The 18420-nt window shown below is 47.0% G+C and overlaps 1 protein-coding gene across 1 annotated transcript; it reads right to left on the minus strand.

Moving 5' to 3' along the window:
* Positions 1–3639: 3639 nt before the first annotated feature.
* On the minus strand, positions 3640–18150 carry prdm1a (PR domain containing 1a, with ZNF domain). Its single transcript, XM_047051360.1, has 7 exons — positions 17945–18150; positions 15394–15708; positions 12528–12647; positions 11221–11473; positions 6852–7939; positions 6591–6719; positions 3640–6387 (listed from the first exon to the last, which is right to left on the minus strand). Exons 1-7 carry the CDS (start codon positions 17969–17971, stop codon positions 5767–5769), a joined length of 2553 nt encoding a protein of 850 aa, XP_046907316.1. The 5' UTR covers positions 17972–18150; the 3' UTR covers positions 3640–5766.
* Between the last annotated feature and the right edge of the window lie 270 nt (positions 18151–18420).

Raw genomic sequence — 18420 nt, forward strand, 5'->3', positions numbered from 1 at the left:
GTCATGGAAGTCAAGACAGAACATTCTGAACAGTCAATTCCTGTGTGACTAGTCGGACGGATCATTTACTAACAGCCCAGCGCGTCTCCTGCTCTTTGTCTTCAGAGGGTTGGAAGTTTGGGCTCTTTTTAATTAGGAAACGGCTTTGAAGTTTGTGTCATTACCAAAAGGACAGAGTTCCCCTCTCTCACACGCTGTCCCTCTCTTATTTGCTCCATCTCTCTTCCCTCCTTCACTTTTATTTACTGTTAATGAAGATAAGACTTTGATAGAAATTCTTCAACTGATTTTAAAACGATTCCGTCGCGATGTCAGCAAAACCGCTACGCTCTTTGTCCTCCACTCACCTGCTTTTCTCTCTCTCCCTCTTCCTCGCTATTTCTCTCGTGGTGATGTAGATTTGCCAGTTAAATAGAGATGCAGGACTCTGCCTGGTGAAGTTATATGAGGTGAGTGGAGGTAACTGTGCTCACAGCACAATCAACCCCTCCCCTCTCAGGGCAACTCTTTCCACTGACAACAAAACAATGTCGCCTCCCCAAAAATTACATTTCAGTGAAACACTCTCTCCTTATCTCTCATTCAAACAAACTGCAAACGCTATTTGCCAGGGGCACACCTAGAAAGGCCTTGTGCACTCATTCCTGGAGGTGCACTCTCATTTCCAGTCACCCCACACCCCCACCACTTCTCCCTCTGTCACACAGAGGGCACTAACCTTTCCTTGACCTTGGCCCCTAATAAGCAGGTGCCAGTGAGAGTCACCTCAGAACTTTATAGTTAGTCGAGGTCTATTTCTTTCTTGTTCTCTCTTCCTTGATGTGTGTGTGTGTATGCAGCAAGATAACCATTTGCCATACTGAGACAGAATATTCACATATTCACACACAGGCAGATGGTTCAGAAAACAAACTTGTTAGACTTGAGACACGGGACTTATCTCTCTAACCACTGTGTGCGTTTGGATGAGTTGTTCCTGAGAAACGAGAATAGGGCATGTTGAGTCACTCCTGCTATTTTAGGTGGCCATTTTGTAACAGAATCTTCCTCATGTGATCCTGTCAGATAAGTGATTGCAGTGGGGCGAATGTTTGCATCGGACCTCAGTATGTCTTGGCTGCCCAAAATAGGACTTGTTTTTCCAACTTCTCTGTTGTGCGACAGCGCACATTGCGTGCTCTCACAACACAGACACGCTCATCCACTTGAACCACTTTCAACATTAAACCCGGCCTCACATGGTTACATTCACACATAATACATAATCTGTCTCACTGATGTCAGTTATTGTTCTCATGTGTGCGTGTGATGTGGCTGCTGAGAGACCATTTCCCATATGGCATGTGGAAAATGTGTTCGAATGAGTATGTGTGTGTGTGTTTGAGTGTATGTACACTGGATACAGGGATTGGGGGGGGGGGGGGGTGGAAGTGCGTGTGATCGAGCATGTGTGTCACATACAGTGTTTGATTGAGTGAGGATGAAGGGACGCAAAGTAGGAGTGTTTGTCGGCAGGAAGTAAAGGAGGGTCATAATCATTTATAAACGGAGTCCTCACATGTGGCTCGTAAATTCACACAGCAGAACACTAATTGCTCTCGGTTCTCCATTCGCTGCCAATCTCATTGTGTCATCTGGTGAGGGCAGTGACAGCATGGAGAAGAACGCAACTGGACAGTTTTCCGTAAAAGTCACAAAAAGGACGATCTTCGGCAGCTACACTTTCAGCTCCAACATCGTAACCATCAGCCAAAGAACAAGGGACTGGTGCGCTCTGTTACTAATCTGAAAATCTCCCGTTGAGATGTGTTCAACAGCCGTGGCACCGAATTCACCTAAAGAAAATCGATTAGGCTTCACCTTTCAGACGACAGTGCAGTCATAACTGTTTGACAACATTGCGTTATTCCGGTGTTTAGAAAGGATAAGAACATAGACGGATGAACACACACACACACACCCACACATGGCTGTAAGTGACTCAGCAGAAAGTCCCGGCAGCCATTTTGGTTCAGCCACCAGCCTCATTGGGACAGATGAGCTTCAATCCTATTCCTTTTTCCTTTTATCTCTGACCGCAGTCTGTATTGCCCCACAGCTGTGAGACACTTAACGCACATGTTGTATGGACCAATAGACTGACAGTACGGTACCACATCATTTCTCCTGTGGTCCATATGACCCGGTCACCACGTTCTAGTCCTTATCCATGTTTCTGAACCGTGGTGGTCATCTGGTTTCCCTTTGCATAGCCAAAAAGGGATTGTACTTCCTGTCATGGGATGGGATAACGATAGGTTCGAGGAAATCCGATTAGGTGGTGTGTTCGTGTGTGTATGCGTGTGTGTATTTTGAATGATTCTCCTTATGATCCATGTGAAACTTTTTAAATATCCCAATTTGACAAAATGAGCCCACCTCCTGTTTTGAACAATGTCATAGTCTTTCCAATGTTTATTAGTAAATTCCCTGAAGCATCATCAAGGATTGCATCAGCCAGGGAGAGTAGTTCATGCACTATCTGTCTGTGTGTGTTGTGTCTACAACAATGCTGATGTTTTATTTATTGTGGTTAAGACTGAGTGTGTAATGCTAAAAGTTTGCATGTGTGTAATGTCCAGACTTGTTACATTTTATGAGGCATGCAAACTATAACTCAAGAATACCTCATGTATCAAAAAGCGTTTGCTTAATGAATGCATGTCATGTACAGACAGGCCTAAAGCCCTAGCTAGGAAAGGACAACTGTACTCCCTCTAATGTACATTTATTTGAATTTCTACGGTAAAACATACAAAGGTACCTGGTTTCATTGTGAGGTCCCTTTGTAGGTGTAAGGTAGTCAGTTTCCTCCCCCTCTTGTGAGACAAGCATGGTAGGTTCAGATGTCACATGATTACTAACACAAGCTCAGATAGTGGAACTTGCTGTGTCAATGTTTGAGGGAAAAGTTTCCCTCATACTAATACCACGATGTTGGAAGCGTAGAGGAGTCATGCTACGCTCAAATGAAAATTGTTTAGTCAGAAGAGGACCAAGACCGAGTTTTTCGTTTTGACAAGGAAAGCTTAGTAAGTTTTAAGCTAATTTAAGAAAGACGTCAAAGTTTCTCCCAAATGTGTTTTTGAATGAAAATCTGGTCAGGAATGATTCATCAATGATTCATGTAGCAATACCATCAGCCTACACTTTAGTCAAGCTTTGATTATCAAACCGTTGTCACCGACTGTGACATCAGTTGAGTTAGGACATTTTGATCCTGCAGCGGATGTCAGCCTCTAGGAAATTACATCCTTGGATGTTAATAGTTCACCCTTTAAAGTTTATCACTTTAAGGGGGGGCTGAATCCAATCAAAATCTTGCTTGGTCACCATTGCAAATGTAGCCAAAACAAGAGGCATGACATTTCTTCTATTGAATTATACCAAACTGTATTTTAATCAAATGCAAAAAGGTTAAAGACAACTTTTCAGAAATGCACTGTTGGCGTGACTGAACCTTGTCTGTCTGTTTTCAAAAAGTGTAGTGGCACCAGTCTCATGAGTAAATGGTGCAGGGTAGACTGGGGAGGGTGAGGGGGTAAAATACAGACCTCAGTTACTATAGCCATAGGGCTCCAAATGAACTGCTATTTCCTGTTCCTGTCTTTAAGCTTAGCATGGCACGGAAATGGACATAAAGCTTGATAGCTCTTAACCAGAGTGGCTGTTTTTTGTTAACTATTGTTGTTTTCGTAAATCTGTAAAATATTTAGTGTCACAAAATCGGGAATTGAGATTCTTTCCTCCCAAGGTAAAGGCACAATGGTAAAATGACTGAACTGCTCAGGGGTTTCCTTGTGCTGCTCCAGTAGGCTCACCTAAAGCCAGCTTTCCCTAACACTTGATAAGGAAGCCCTTATTTCAGATAATCATCAGATGGCATCAAATAAAAACACCCACAACCAAAAGTCAGATTAGAACAGTGAACATTTATATCATAATTTACATTTGGACATTTTTGCACATAAATAAATGATGTAAACCAGAATGTAAACAGAGACAGTCAATTAGTTTCCTTAGTTTTCTCCTCAAGAGTTTAAAGCTGCTGATCAAAGAGAAGGCTTTGGTCATACTTCAGGTATGGACAGAGAGGGACAGAGAGAGAGAAAGAGAGAGAGAGAGAGAGAGAGGGACAGAGAGAGAGAGAGAGAGGGACAGAGAGAGAGAGAGAGAGAGAGAGAGAAAGATGGAAGGGACTGATGTGGAACTGTTTCCAGACCACTTGCCTCGGGTCACAGTTACCGTGGAGACATACAGAACACAGTCTTAAAGCCAATACAGAACAATCAAACTATGTAGGTATGAGAGGAGCAAGCACCGGCGCAGAAGTCTTTAAGGGGAAGGGCCAGTGCATAAGAAGGCCGAGGTGCTTTGGTCTGTGCCATTCACAAACAAGGAGAGATCCAAAGTCCATTTTTTTCCATAAAAAAAAACAAACTGAAAACCTACAAAACATGATCATAGCTAAAGAGCTAACACTTCATCAGATACACATACAGTTATCTTTGTTTCCCATTCTTTCAGTCTCTTTTTTGTGTGTGTGTGAACAAATTAAAGCCAAGTGAACTTTGGTTTGTAGCTTTCGAATCCCCATTTGAATACACTGTTGCAGTTAGCGTACATGTCTTCTTTAAGGTTTTGATAGTAGTTGAAGTTCCCAGTCTTATATGTGCTACATCTCGAACAGACTTTGCAGTCCTTTGGACCATTTGGGGAGCTTGCACTCCAGTTCATTTTGGTTTTCTTTTTCAAGTAGCAAAAGCAATAAATAGAATACACCCGCCTTCAGATTACTCTCTGAACATACACCAGCACACACAAACACACTCCAGTCAGTCGTACCAACCTGCACACATCCATTCACAGACACACACACATGCACACATCCATACACTGAGGTAACTGTTGTTGAAAATATACAAAAATGCCCCTTTTCTCATTTAAATTAAGTGGAGAGGTCAGCACGAATGTGGACAAAGGGAAGTCTTCTGGAAAGCTGAAAAGGTCAAATAAAGCTCTTTCTTATCAAACAGCTAATGTGGCAACCTTTGGCAAAACAAAAGTACAAGGTCTCTCCAAACTACCTTTGACCCTTTTTATACCTGCAGTATTGTTTTAGTTTTTTTTTTTTTTTTTTTTATACACAACCCTGAAAATGGACACTGACACGCTACAGGTCCGAGGTTTCAGTCTCACAGGACAGATGGGCCTACCGGTTAAGAGAAAAAGTATCTACACAGAAATGGCCTCAGAGAGAAATAGAAAAAAAATCAGTCAACAGTCAGTTACAATGAATTACCCAGTCACTGTAAACATCACTTCCACATATTGCTATCAGAGAAGACCAACATTTGTATAAATAAATTAAGAAGATTATATAATAATAAATTGATCAAAAAAAAAAAGATGACAAATAACTACATAGATATCAATAATAATAATAATAATAATAATAACAACAACAACAATAACAACAACAACATGAAATCCAGGACAGATGATTGTCTTTTGTAATAAGTGTAGGACACTCTGGAACTGTTAAGTGGTCTGGGGGACAGTGTCACGTTTAGCCCTGAGTACATAAGTCCCTGATAGGTTGAAAACGCATTTTCATCCCAATTTTACCACCAATGAAAACTGAGAAATCTTATATTTACACCTGTTGCTCCAGGCAACCCAGTTCTGTGAGCTATACAGTCTGAAGCCGGTTCATCGTCGAAGGGGTCAAGCGTGTTCCTCCGACTCTTGCTTGACCGTGATGTTGGCCGGAAGCAACGGAGGAGGACTGCTCCGACACATTTTGATGACTGACGTCTCGTTTGCTGACTCATACAGGCCGTAACTGGCAGATAGGAGCTCGCTAGGGATCCCCTTGTGGTGAGGATGGTAAGGGGAGACTTTCAGGTCCATCTCCCTCCACAGCATGCCCAGGATCTGTTTCTCCAGCACGGCATCCATTTCCACGCCTCCCTGCAGCTGGTCCAGCCTCTCTGCATGCTCGCTCATGTCGAAGCGCTCAATCTCCTCGTTAGCCCGCTGGAGCTCGTCCAGGGAGCTGCCGAACCTCAGGGTGGAGGACCCCATGGCGGAGCTACCTGAGGGGGAGCTGGCGGCCAGGCAGAAGCCCTTGAGGTGGAGCCGCAGGCTGCACAGGTGAACGTAGTGCCGGTGGCAGTGGGAGCACTTGTGGGGGCGCTCGCGGGAGTGCAGGCGCTTGTGCAACTTGAGGTGGACAAACTGGGTGAACTTGGCCGGGCACAGCTTGCACTGGTAGGGTTTCTCTCCAGAGTGGAGGCGCAGGTGGGTCTTCAGGTTGCTGGTGCTACTGAAGCGCTTGTGACACACCTGGGGAGGAGGGCACGGGAGATGGGTTAGCGGTTGTCCGGTAAAAAGTGTTTTGCATTGACAATGTATGGATTGGTAGCTGGCAAGTAGCTAGCTTCTACATGAATCATCTGGAACTAGCATAGCATAATCAAGGTGGCTCAGTATTCTTAGGGATACTAACATAACATCAACAACTAGCGTAGCATTAGCGTTAGCCTTACCGTGCACTCGTGGGGCTTCTCTCCGGTGTGGACAAGGAAGTGTTTCTGCAGGTGGGCCAACTGGGTGAAACCTTTGTTGCACGTCTGACATTTGAAGGGCCGCTCGCCACTGTGGACACGCAAGTGGACCTAGATGCCAGAAGAGAATAAATGTTTAATGCCTAAAACACACCCGGAAACAAGATTCCTTGATCCTTTTCTTGAGACATCGATCAAATTACTGGTTTAGCACGGAACAAAATGGCGACGTCCGAGTCTCACCTTGAGGTTGGAGAGCTGTCCAAAGGTCTTGCTGCAGACGTTGCACTCATACTTGATCTTGCCGTTCTGCTTCTTGAGCGGGTAGGGAAGCGTCTTGTAGCCCGCGGAGCCACTGCCTCCACGCTTCATCTTGCTCAGGTTCATGGCTTCTTCCTCCGACCGGCTGCTGGCGCTGCCCAGCAAGGCTGAGGTAGGCTTGGTGGGCACCCTCTCGCTGGGGGGCGAAGTACCCGCTGTGGGGGACCCACTGGAGGGGGCGTGAGGGAGCCTGTGTGGGGCCCCTTGACCCGGGTAAGGGTGGTGGGGGCCGGCCTTGTCCTTCAGGGAGGTAGCGGCCGAGAAGGCACTGGTGGGGGTGGGGAGGAGGAAGTCCCTATGGACGGAGACCGAGGAGGGATGGATGGAATCGGGCATGAGGAAGCGTCTGGAGGCGGCGTCGGAGGGCAGCAGGGGGATGTGTGGGGGCAGCAGGTTGCTGTAGAGCGGGTACATGCGAGGGAACATGCCCCCCACGGCGGGAACGCCGCCGCCAGGCAGCGGGTAGTGAGGAGGCAGGAGGTAGCGGGGGTAGTGATGGCCTTGGGGATAGTACGGTGAGGACAGGGGGGCGGCAGGTGGCGCGTAGCCGGGGTAGGGCCCCAGGCCTCGGGGGTAGAAACCAGAGGGCGGGGCTGCGTGCTGGGTGCCGGCGGGGCTTCCTTGGGGGCTGCTCTCCGGGCTACTCCTCGCCGACGGGCTGGGCGTGGCCGACGACTGGTTGCCGGGGGAATGGGTGGCCGGGTAGCCGTACTGAACGGGGCTGGTCTTGAGGCTGAGGAAGTCTTCGGCCATGTGGGGGTGAGGCCGCAGGGGCGGGTAGAGGGGCCGGGGGTACAGGGGCCTCTCAGGGCTGTCGGAGCAGCGCGGCCGTGTGGCCAGGGGCCGACTGGGCTCCCTCTTGTTGGTGGAGGAGGACGTGGTGCCTCGGAGGATGGAGGAGACGCTGTGCTCCCTCTTGACCGGGGTGGGGGTAGGTGTGGGTGTCTGGGTGGTGCTGCTGACGATGCGTTCCTCGCTGGCCTGCTGCTTGGCCTCCAGTAGACTCTGCTCTGTAGGAGGGAGAAGGGAGGGAGAGACAGTCAGTCAAAGGTTTCGAGAGTCCGTTGATCAAAAGTCTGGAGAAAATGGGTCCCAAAACTGAAGACACTTAAATGGGCTTGTGTTCAGGGTGGGCGTTGGGGGTCGGGAAGAGGTAGGGCACTTGAGAAACACAGTAAGTAACCTAGTGGTTCAATTAGGGAGACAGGTTTGATGAACGATCGTGGGGGGCTTTGCAAAAGACAGGAAGTGAGGCGTAACAGCTGCCTCTGGGCAATGTGTGTGTATGTGGAGGGGCTGGGAGGCGGCAGATAAAAATCAAGATAAAATCCAAATGGGGGTAGGCAGGTCTGATTGAAAGTTTCCTGCTAATAGATAGATCCTCTTCCAAGTTTGGCCTCAACTTGGCCTTTAACACACACACACAACACAAACACAACACACACACCTCCTGGCAGGACTGGGGCACCATGAGAAAGCTTTGTTTGAAATTGTTTACCCTTCCTCTGGAAGACGACAAACATGCGCAAACACGCAGAAGTCTTCAGAATAACCTCTAAAATACTTTTACAAAACATGACCCTATCCTAAACCGATTTGAATTAAAGAACTATCACTTCCCATGATTCCTCAACATGTTGTATTATCTCCAGGTTAAAGGTCAATGCAGAGCCCTTCCTGCTCCTCCCTCACTCACACCTACGGTCACCTCAACATGATGAAAGAAGGGATTACTGCAAGAGCTGGCTGGCTTCTCACACAACATAACTAAAAGCCCCTTACTTTTCCAGCGAGCACGTCGTCAGCAGTTAAACCTCCATCTGTGTCAGCGTGGACATCAATAATCCCACCCATTTACTGCCCAGCAAACCTTTACTGGAGGGTCATAGAAGGACTGTGTGAACTGAGGAAACACACACACAAACACACCCATACACACTGACCCCTACTGCAGTGTTCCAGCGGCAGTGAGTAAACAATAAGGTTATCAGTATCTACTCCCCCCCCCTCCCCCTTCTCCACCTCCTACTGCGTCCCTCAGATATCTCCAGCCCCTTCCCCTCCTCCCTTTCTTCCCCTGTCCTCCCCCTCGTCCCCTCATCCAGAAAACAAACAGGACAGCCATCTTGGAGATATCAATCTGTCAACACGGCCCCTTCGCCAGGAAGTTCAAGTAGTCAACGACGGAGGTTGCTTTCTTCCTCTCCGCCTCTTCCTTCGCTCCACTCCGAGAGCCAAATAAATTAGGCAGAAGGGCCAAAAAGCAGTCAGCACCTCGCACACAAACACACACACGGTTAGCAGATGGGGTTTGCCTGTGTGTGTGTGTGTTAGAGATGATGCGAGTTGGAAAGAGAGAGTGTTGGTGTGTTGGAATGCCCTGAAATGTACAGTATGCGACTTGCATGCTGGACAGTAGGGGGTTTTCAGGGTGGATTGTTTCAACACACACACACACTCGAATGTTTAGAAGGACTGTATTGCAAAACAGGTGCTCAGAACTGTGGCCCTGAAGGCAAACAAAATGCGGTGCGCATGCATACCTCTATTCTTAATGTGGACACACTCCAAGAGAACCAGAAGAGACTGAGTGGGAAATCTAACGAGCCTCAGTCATAACGGACCAGATGCTTCTTGCTGACTCACATACACATCTCCGTTTTCTTGCTGACTCACATATACAAGCTCCACTCTTACGCACACACACACACACACACACACACACTCACTCACTCACTCACTCTCTAACCTCCAAACCTGAGTCTAGTTCCACTATGACTGAGAAAAGCTTTGGGGGAGCGGAAACCTGAAATGAGTGACAGAGAAAAAAGAGAGAGGAATGGAGGTGTAGATGAGAGAATTGTATAGAGAGAAAATGAGGAAAGGCTAAAGGAAGGGTATAAGTACCCGAGTGGAATTACAGGTGTGTCTGTGTGTGTGAGAGAGAGAGAGGTAGCTACAGTAAGTCACTCCCAGGTCAGTAGCGGCCTCTGGGGCTTAGGGTCGAGAGACATAATTACAGAGAAAGAGAGAGAGAAGGGTGTGTGTGTGTGTGTGTGTGGGGGGGGGGGGGGTAAGCACCAGGGGGGCCCAGGGTCTCTGTGTCCCTCTGCCCCAGGGGCAGTGCATCTCCCTGGGCTCTGGAGTCACCAAGACTGGGCCCTGTCTCCCCCAGCCACCCCACCTCCAGCAGGACTATTCCAGCTACACCTGGAGGCAGAAGGCCGGCTCCACTCCTCAGCTCCCCCTCTGTCGCTCTCTTTGTCTTGTTGTCTTTTCTCACTCTCTCCCTCTCCTAATCTCTTCGAGGATAGAAGGGCTTTTTTCCCCAACTGGATTTGCATTTATATGATTTAGTTTTCAAGCCCCACCTCCCACACACACACAAATACCTTTATACAGTCCTTTGATTCTGGTTAAGCAACAGGCTAGAGTGTGTTGGTTGGGCAAGCTTTCATGTTGAAAGAGTGTCTTTCACTAAGTAACACTGCAGCCTTACTATCATGTCCATCCGCTCTCTCTGTCTCTTTCTCTGTCGCTCTCTCTCTCTCACACACACACACACACATACACGCATAATTACACTGTCAGTGAAGCTGTTTTGGCGCTCTCACACAACTGATAGTGTTGACAGAGATGAAAGGTGTATTGCGTGTGTGTGTCTGAAAGAAAGATGGGAAGAAAGAGATAATGACAGGATGATGTTCAGAGGAAGGAGACATGGGTGCACACCAAAAAAATATCTGGCTGAAGAGCAACACAATTAGGAACTCTCTCTTACACACACACACACACACACACACACACACACACACACACACACACACACACACACACACACACACACACACACACACACACACACACACACACACACACACACACACACACACACACACACACACACACACACACAGAAAACCCTGAACAGTAATGTAGTGTTGAAATGCTTTGGGTTTCATCCAAAGCATTATCCTGGTTATTGAAAAAAAAATATATATAATAATTGCACCCTCACCAAACACTGCACAACCCTGGCCGAGCTGTTAAGCTCCCCTCTCCTCCCCTCTCTAGCCTTGCCAGCAGGCAGAAGGGTGTTTGTGTTATGTATCACGTATATCAGGAAGGTTTTTTTTGCTCTCTCAAGTGGCCCCAGTCATTACTAATGAATACGTGAGTGAGACAACCCAGAAAAGCTCAGGCTTGTAACCTAGTACAGGAAGAGGGCCAAAAAAGCCCACAACAATTCATCCAACCATCCATCCATCCATCCATCCATCCGAGTCCTTACTGAGTTTCTTCATCATCAGCTCTCCGGAGGGCGGGTAGTGGAGGCGCTGGGCGAACTCGGGGCAGTACCACACCAGGAGCTCAGCGCCGGGGGCAACTGGCCGCACCGTGTAGAAGTAGACCTCCATGCCGTTCTGGCACGCAGCCAGGTTCTGCTCGCTGGCCGAGTGGGCTGGGTTGACGTAGCGCATCCAGTTGGACTGCTCCTCCTCCAGGCCGTCCACAAAGTGGTGGAACTCACCCTGGGAGTAGATCTGATGAACGGAGGGAGGAAAAGAGGAGAGGAGAAAGTCAGTACCAGTGACGTACTAGTCAGCGACAGGGTAAGCAAGTTTGAGAAAGGAGACATTTTGATAAGGCGAGATCTAAAAATGTCACCGGAAAAAAACCAAGAAACTGTAAGGCAAATCTTTCCCCGACTCTTTTGTTAATCTAGTATATTCATCCCTCTTTCCCTCTCCACCCTCACCTCTCTCAGTTCACCATTCAGCCTCTTAGAAGTCCGGACAGAGAGACAGAGAGAGATCGACTGACGGCTCCTCTCTTTATACTTGTCCTGAAGGACTTGACTCATTCTGATCTCTTCTCCCCCTCTCTCTCTCTTTCACCCGCCGACTATCTCATAATGGTGATTGCACCATCACCTCAAAGCCAAAGCGTCTCAGACTTGTTATTGTGGCCCAGAAGATGGAGGTGAATGGAACACCTTGCTGAATACAGATTTGTGTGTACGAAGTGTTCACTTACAGGAACAATGACATGTAGTAGTTTCTCTTTGCACACTGTAAAAATGACATCACTCACTCCTCTCCCTTTTTCTCTCTCTCTTTCTTCCTGTGTTCCGGTACAGATTTGACTACATTTATGTGCCACTCTTACTGATATAAGAACCGCTATCTCATGCAGTCATGGAGCAGATTTAAAATGCCTAGAACATAGGAACAATTTCAAAACACCATTGATTGCCAGTAACAGTGTTGACAGAGTGGAACAAACGGAGACTGCTTTGTCACTCGGCGTGTCAGAGCCGAACGAATTGCAGACTAATATTTGTGCGCACGCCCTGAGAAAAACATCAGCCTACACCGCAGAGAAACCCCCCCCCCCCCCCCCCCACGCACACACTTCCTCAGAGCCCCGAGAGACCCCCTGCAGTGACGTCACACCCTGTCAGTGGAACAGGAAATGACATTTTTGTCTCTCCATTGTTTTTCTGCTGTTCCGCTCTTACTGAAAGTGAAGCTGCTGTGACTGTGTAACCCCCCCCCTCCTCCTCCTCCTCCTCCTCCTCCCTGCCAGAATGCTCACCCGCCAGAAGTACTTCCTGTTGGCGTCTTTGCAGACGCTGTCTGCAGTGTAGCACTGGCCCACCAGGGGGCCAAACCGGGTTCCTTTGGGTATGTACTCTCTGCTGCACACTCCAATCACCTGGGAACAGATACAGAAAGAGAGAGTGATAAGCAGGGTGTGTGCGTGTGTGTACCTAGGGGGAGAAAGAGGGATGGAAGTGTGTGGCAGCACTTTAGATGAAGTTGATATGAACTGCCACGCAACTCCAAAGCAATAGCTGTACTAACAGCATAGTAGTTACATAGGAACTAGGAATGTAGTTGCACTGTATTAGGATTTAGTGGCACAACTTCGCTTGGGTACAAGTACCCACGTGAAACTCGGTATAGGGGAGGTTGGGCTTTCCTGGGGTAACTGGATGTTAACGCTCGTCTTGTTTTGGTACTTGGCAGCTTTCAAATACCCATTTACAACTTCCCCTCTCCCCTTGCACCCCTCCCCCATAGCCAGCTCACACTTTTGTAAAAAGCCCATACAACTATTTCACCTATATTTAATTTCATAGTAATTGCTACAATATTTTTTTTTCAATAGGTATGGCTATGTACTTACATGGTAGTTACTGTATACTTAAAGTGTTGCCAAATGTGTTTATGAAAGTGTGTCAGTGTGTGTGAGAGAAGAGGTCCTAGGGGGTCTGAACCATGGTTCGGGGGCTGATTTACGTAATCACATCCTGCCAGGACGTCAACGGCCTCAAATGAAGAGGGCGGAAGAAGTCATCATTTCATGATTGAATCAACAAACAACAGAGGCTTGTGCAAGTGTGCGAGGGCTAGTGCTCTGGTGAGGGAAACAGCAGTGTAGACTTGCCGTTTTAATTCCGTGCGCGAGCTTGTGTGTGTGCGTGTGTGCGTGTGTGGGCAAACACCTAACTGTCTTGAACAGACGTGTCTCTGTTTCAGACGCCTTGGGGGTCAGAGTTCAGCAACCCCATTTGAACGTTCATCAGGTCATGCCACAAAGCATCTCCTGGGTTATGAAGCCAAAACGCCGCCTTCTTTCTATAATGGCCCACGTGGCCCCTCCCTCCACCTCCCATTCTGACACCCCCTCTCGTAACCACCGAACACACCCAGCCACATCAAACCCAACTAATTACCTCCAAAGACTTCTCCCCTTCAAGGGGGTATCCACACCTGATATTAAGAGGCCTTTGTTCCCTTTGAGACAATCGAGATTTTCAAAAAAGAGGACGTTTTGAGGAAAAAAAGGAGAGGAAGAAAGGAATCAAAAAAAGAATAGAAGCAAGCCTGTCTGAGAGTGAAGGATTACCATGCCTCGATGTTTAGCCTAAGATCCCGCCTGTGAACTTGATGAACCTACGTGTGTACGCCAACATGCTCACACACAACCATGTTCCCCCCCTCATCACACACACACACACACACGCTCACACACAACCATGTTCCCCCCCCCTCACCACACACACACACACACAAACACTAACAGACTTAAAGGCTACCGCACGCAGACAGAGATTTCCCCAAAGGGTTCTCCATGCGTGTCCGAAGTAAACTCTTCCACGCCCAACCCCGTCTCCCCTTAAGAGTTGGGAAATCCCCATTTCTATTTGTGGGAGGAAGCAAGTCTCCAAATTAAAGTGTTTAGGTGGATCACCTATTAACTGACTTCACAATGCTCCCCTTAATGACGGTCTATATAATTTGATCACTTTGGATATTACCCTCTTCCCAAACCTTTCTCTCTTTCCTCTCTTGCTCTGTTTCTCTATCAGTTTATCTTTGTGACCTGCTTCCGTCAAAGGGAGATTAATATTGACTGATATTGTATCAGCTCGTAAACAAAGTACTGTAGTACTGGAAACGCACACGCACAATTTTCCCCTCTGGTATGATAAGAAACACAGACAGCTGATGATTAGAAAATCTATTCTGCTCGACCAAACAGGGTCTTGATCAGGTTAGGACCACAATGGACTGCAACCATTTCTTGACTCCCTGACACCACATTCAACCCCGAGCTCACATGCTGAGTTCAGCATCCTGATCGTGATATCTGTCCTGTGACAATTGTAGCGTTACTTAAAGCTACAAGCCTTCTTTAGTTGACTCAGGTAGTCTAAGGCCTCCCAGTCCCATCATGGTTGAGGCTGTGAATGCTGGTATGGTTGACATTTGGAGGATTTAAGTTACCCACTCTGGCAACCCGTTGTATGTTAGTGCTCCCTCTAGGGGATAGTAAAGACAACTGCTCTAAATTGGGATATGAAAATGATGCTTCTTAGAAATACATGAACACATGCACCACAATATTGTTTTATCACACTCTGATAACAGCAGAGATAATGATTTATGATAGCATGGACGTATGGAAGATCAACTCTTGATGCAGTCTGTGTAATCCTCCATTACATCTCAGTGAGTGGGTGTGTGTGTGTGTGTGTGTGAGCGCGCAATCATCTGCAGAAAAAGGTAAATCCCCTTCAGACGGCGCTTACAAACAGTTGTAACCATGTCTGTGTGTGTGTGTGTGTGTGTGTGTCTGTGTGTGTGTGTGAGAACGAGACACACTTCACCACAATATCCCTTAGGGCTGCAACTTTTCAAGGTTGACGGTATGACGAGTGTTGAGTCACGTGTGTGTGAGTGTCTGTGGAGGTTTGGAGGGGGGGGGGGGGTGGTACATTGTCTGTGTGGCAGTGTGAGAGTAGGATTCCAGATGGTTGCCATTGTATGAGCATCTGTGTGTGTGTGTGTCTAAGTAACTGAATGTCTGTAATTGTATACATGCGTTACGCTGAGATAGGATGTCTGTATTTACTGGACGAGGAGTGTACGTGTGTGTGTGTGTTTCGGCTCACCTCTTTGGAGCTTGCCGGGTGTTTGAACACCAGATTGCGTGGCAGCGATGCCTCGGCCCTCGTCAGGCCCTCGCTGTCCGGGCTCGGTTCCTGGGGCGTGTCTTTGACAATGTAGGTGCATTTCTCCTCGAACTCTGCCTCCGTCCACCTCATCATGTCGGCCTCTTCCATCGTGGGGTCGGCGGCGGCCATTTTAGATCTGGCGTCCGTGGCGGTTTCGGTGTTCCTGTGCAGTTCGGTGTCCATTTTGTCGTCGTCGTGTTCAACGGTGTGGGCCCCCTCAGTAGTCAACATGGCCGAGCTATGAGAGGTCGCCTGAAAAGGAGAGACAGAGAGAGATTCAGTGAATGCGTCAGACACACAAAAAAAGAAAAAGATAAAAAGATAAAAACTGATTTGGAGAATAAAGACAAGACACATGAAAGAGATGAAAGGGAGATAGCGAAGATAAGGACAAAAGGAACCAGAAGTGAGGGGGTGAGTATGAGAGAGAGGGAGCGAGAGAGGCCGCTAGAGAGAGGACTTTATTATCCAGTGTGTGAGTCAGTGAGGGCTGAGTTACTATGATACAGATTGAGTCAGCAGACTGTCTATCTGAGCTGTGTGTGAGGTTTTATCCAGACCCTGTGTGTGTACAGTAGGAGGCCACCAAAGATAGGACATCGTTTCCCTCCACACGCGTATGCTCGCAGCATTTAAAAGCAGAGACTAAAAAAGGGACGGGAAGTCCAAAGACAAATATTTTTTGTTATTGTCTGCTATCTACGATGCGTGTCTCAATTCTTCTGAGCATCGCACGGCCTGCCCGTTACCCAGCGAGCAAACAGTTGGGCTGAGCAGACAGCGACCAATGAGTGCGCAGATAGACTGAGTGGCCAATGACAGAAACCCCTCAAGTCTGCTGCCGTGAGCTGTGCAAGCTGCCGTCTGGTCACAGGGTCAAGGCTTGCTAGCCCGTTCGTCCCATCTCTCATTTCTTTGATGCTCGGCTCCCAGCATTTTCCTCTTTCTCTCTCTCTCTCTCTCTCTCTCTCTCTCTCTCTCTCTCTCTTTATCTTTTTTTCCCTCTCCACACTCCCATCAAATGAAACAAATCTCAAGTGTTGTTCCGTCCATTCTCATCCTTCTCCTCACTCTCCTCCCTCCCGGTCCCTTTCTCTCTGCTCTTTTTTAGCCTGCTTTTTCCTCTTTATTCATCTTCCCTGTCTGTGTCTCCCTCTCTCCTCCCCGAGGGGTTAGGAGTGACAAACAGGAGAAGGTGTAGGAAGGAAGTATGTCTGAACGGGGGCTAAAATTGGAATCAGAGTGGCAGAGTAGCGGAACCAGCAAATCATCCCAAGTGTGTGTGGGAGACTGGGGAAGGGAGCGCCAAACGTTTCCATTTGGGGGGCCACAGCAGCACAAACAAACTTCAAACGCTTCCCACCCAAGACCATCCCACACACAGATACACATGCTCACAAAAGGGATAAACATCTATTTTCCACACAAAGGGAAAAAAAAGTATCTATGACCTCTCCATAACCAGAACTTATTACTTTGACATGTATGGAAAGACATCCTAAAAACTATTGACGATAGATCAGAAATAACTAACCAAGCTTGGTCATACCTCAAACTCACGTAACATATTTTTTGATCCATTATGTGTTTTTTCCCCAAGTCCCAAGGTTCCACAAATATTCAATACGTATTTACCAGACAGCTTTGCCTAGTTAAGAGTTCCACTAGGCAGTCATTTTTAATTAACAGTCATTTTACAATCAACTTCTTTTGTACACATTTTTGGTTCAAATATTTATCGTCATGTGCTGCATTTTAGGAAAAGAAAGTGCTGACTTGCCAATAAAATAATTTACACTTTAGAAGTGACTTTGTAAAGTTTCATCTGTTCTTTGCAGTAAGGTTTCATTTTGTTCGACATCTGTGAAACAAGTATAGTATTGAAACTGAGAATAACAAAAGTCAACTGAATAATTAAGCTCTCAGTTTGGTAACTATATTCCTACAAGACATACACTTCACTACACTTCACTAATAATACATTTTGGATGTTTTAGAATTTTTTGATTAGGCAACTTATCTAAAAAAAAAAGTATTCTATTCCTGTTAATCTTAATGAACATCTAATTTCATGCAGTTAGAGCAAAACATTTTAAAACAACAGCTTGAAATGAAAGTTAACTTGAAACCAAAATTTAACTAAGAAATCCTCCAAATTCACTCAAGGAATGGAGTCTAACATATGCCGACAAAAAACGTCTTAATCAACTAACATTCAACACTAATTCCTCAGATTTTACTGCTCTCCTTTCAACAAGTTAAATAACAAACGTCTGAGTTTCAAACAACATCTGCAAGTGCATAAAACAAAAATAAAACAGAAAGTTCCAAGAGATTCCCTTGAACAAAACGTCGCTAACAGCAATCACAATTAAAATGAAAAAAGATAACTGACAAATCCGCCAAAATAGAGCACAATTCAGACATCATAAGACTGTTCACCCCCTCATGAAGTAGCTCAAGAACACAGTAGCAGTACTCGACTCACCGAAAAGCTTTGGTCCCAGCCACACATAGGGCTGTCTGATTTGTCCCTTGGGTGAGTGTGTGTGCGCGAATCAGCGTGTGTGTGCGGGACAGGTGCAGCTCTCCCTCTCCCCCTTTGCTCCAAGCGCTACTCCACAGTGCCAGTGGAGTGTGTGAGCGAGTGTGTGTGTGTGCTCCAGTGAGTGCCTTCTGTTTGACTGACTGAGTGAATCAACATCTCACTTGTTGAGGGGGGCCATAAGCTCCTCCCACTTTTCGTTGTTTCTCCCGCCCCTTCTGCACCGCCCACACACACACGCACGCACACACACACATACCGCCTTCTACTCAGTAAAAAAAGTCCAAGGAAACAGCAGGCGCTTTCACCTGATGCCTGAGTTTTTGGAGGAGACGGCTAAACACACACACACACGGCAGAGGCCAAGAAAATTGTACGATTTTGGTGTACATATTAAGCACAATGGCTTTATGGTTTTA

This window comes from Hypomesus transpacificus, unplaced genomic scaffold, assembly GCF_021917145.1.
Source record: "Hypomesus transpacificus isolate Combined female unplaced genomic scaffold, fHypTra1 scaffold_149, whole genome shotgun sequence".
NCBI lineage: Eukaryota > Metazoa > Chordata > Actinopteri > Osmeriformes > Osmeridae > Hypomesus > Hypomesus transpacificus.

What these genes read in the sequence shown, in the direction of transcription:
- prdm1a (XM_047051360.1), bottom strand. Translation starts at nt 17,971, where the DNA reads ATGTGTGGCTGGGACCAAAGCTTTTCG. An exon ending in GCTGGGACCAAAGCTTTTCG is followed by an intron (nt 15,709 to 17,944) that starts GTGAGTCGAGTA and finishes TCTCCTTTTCAG; the next exon opens with GCGACCTCTCATAGCTCGGC. An exon ending in ACCCGGCAAGCTCCAAAGAG is followed by an intron (nt 12,648 to 15,393) that starts GTGAGCCGAAAC and finishes ATCTGTTCCCAG; the next exon opens with GTGATTGGAGTGTGCAGCAG.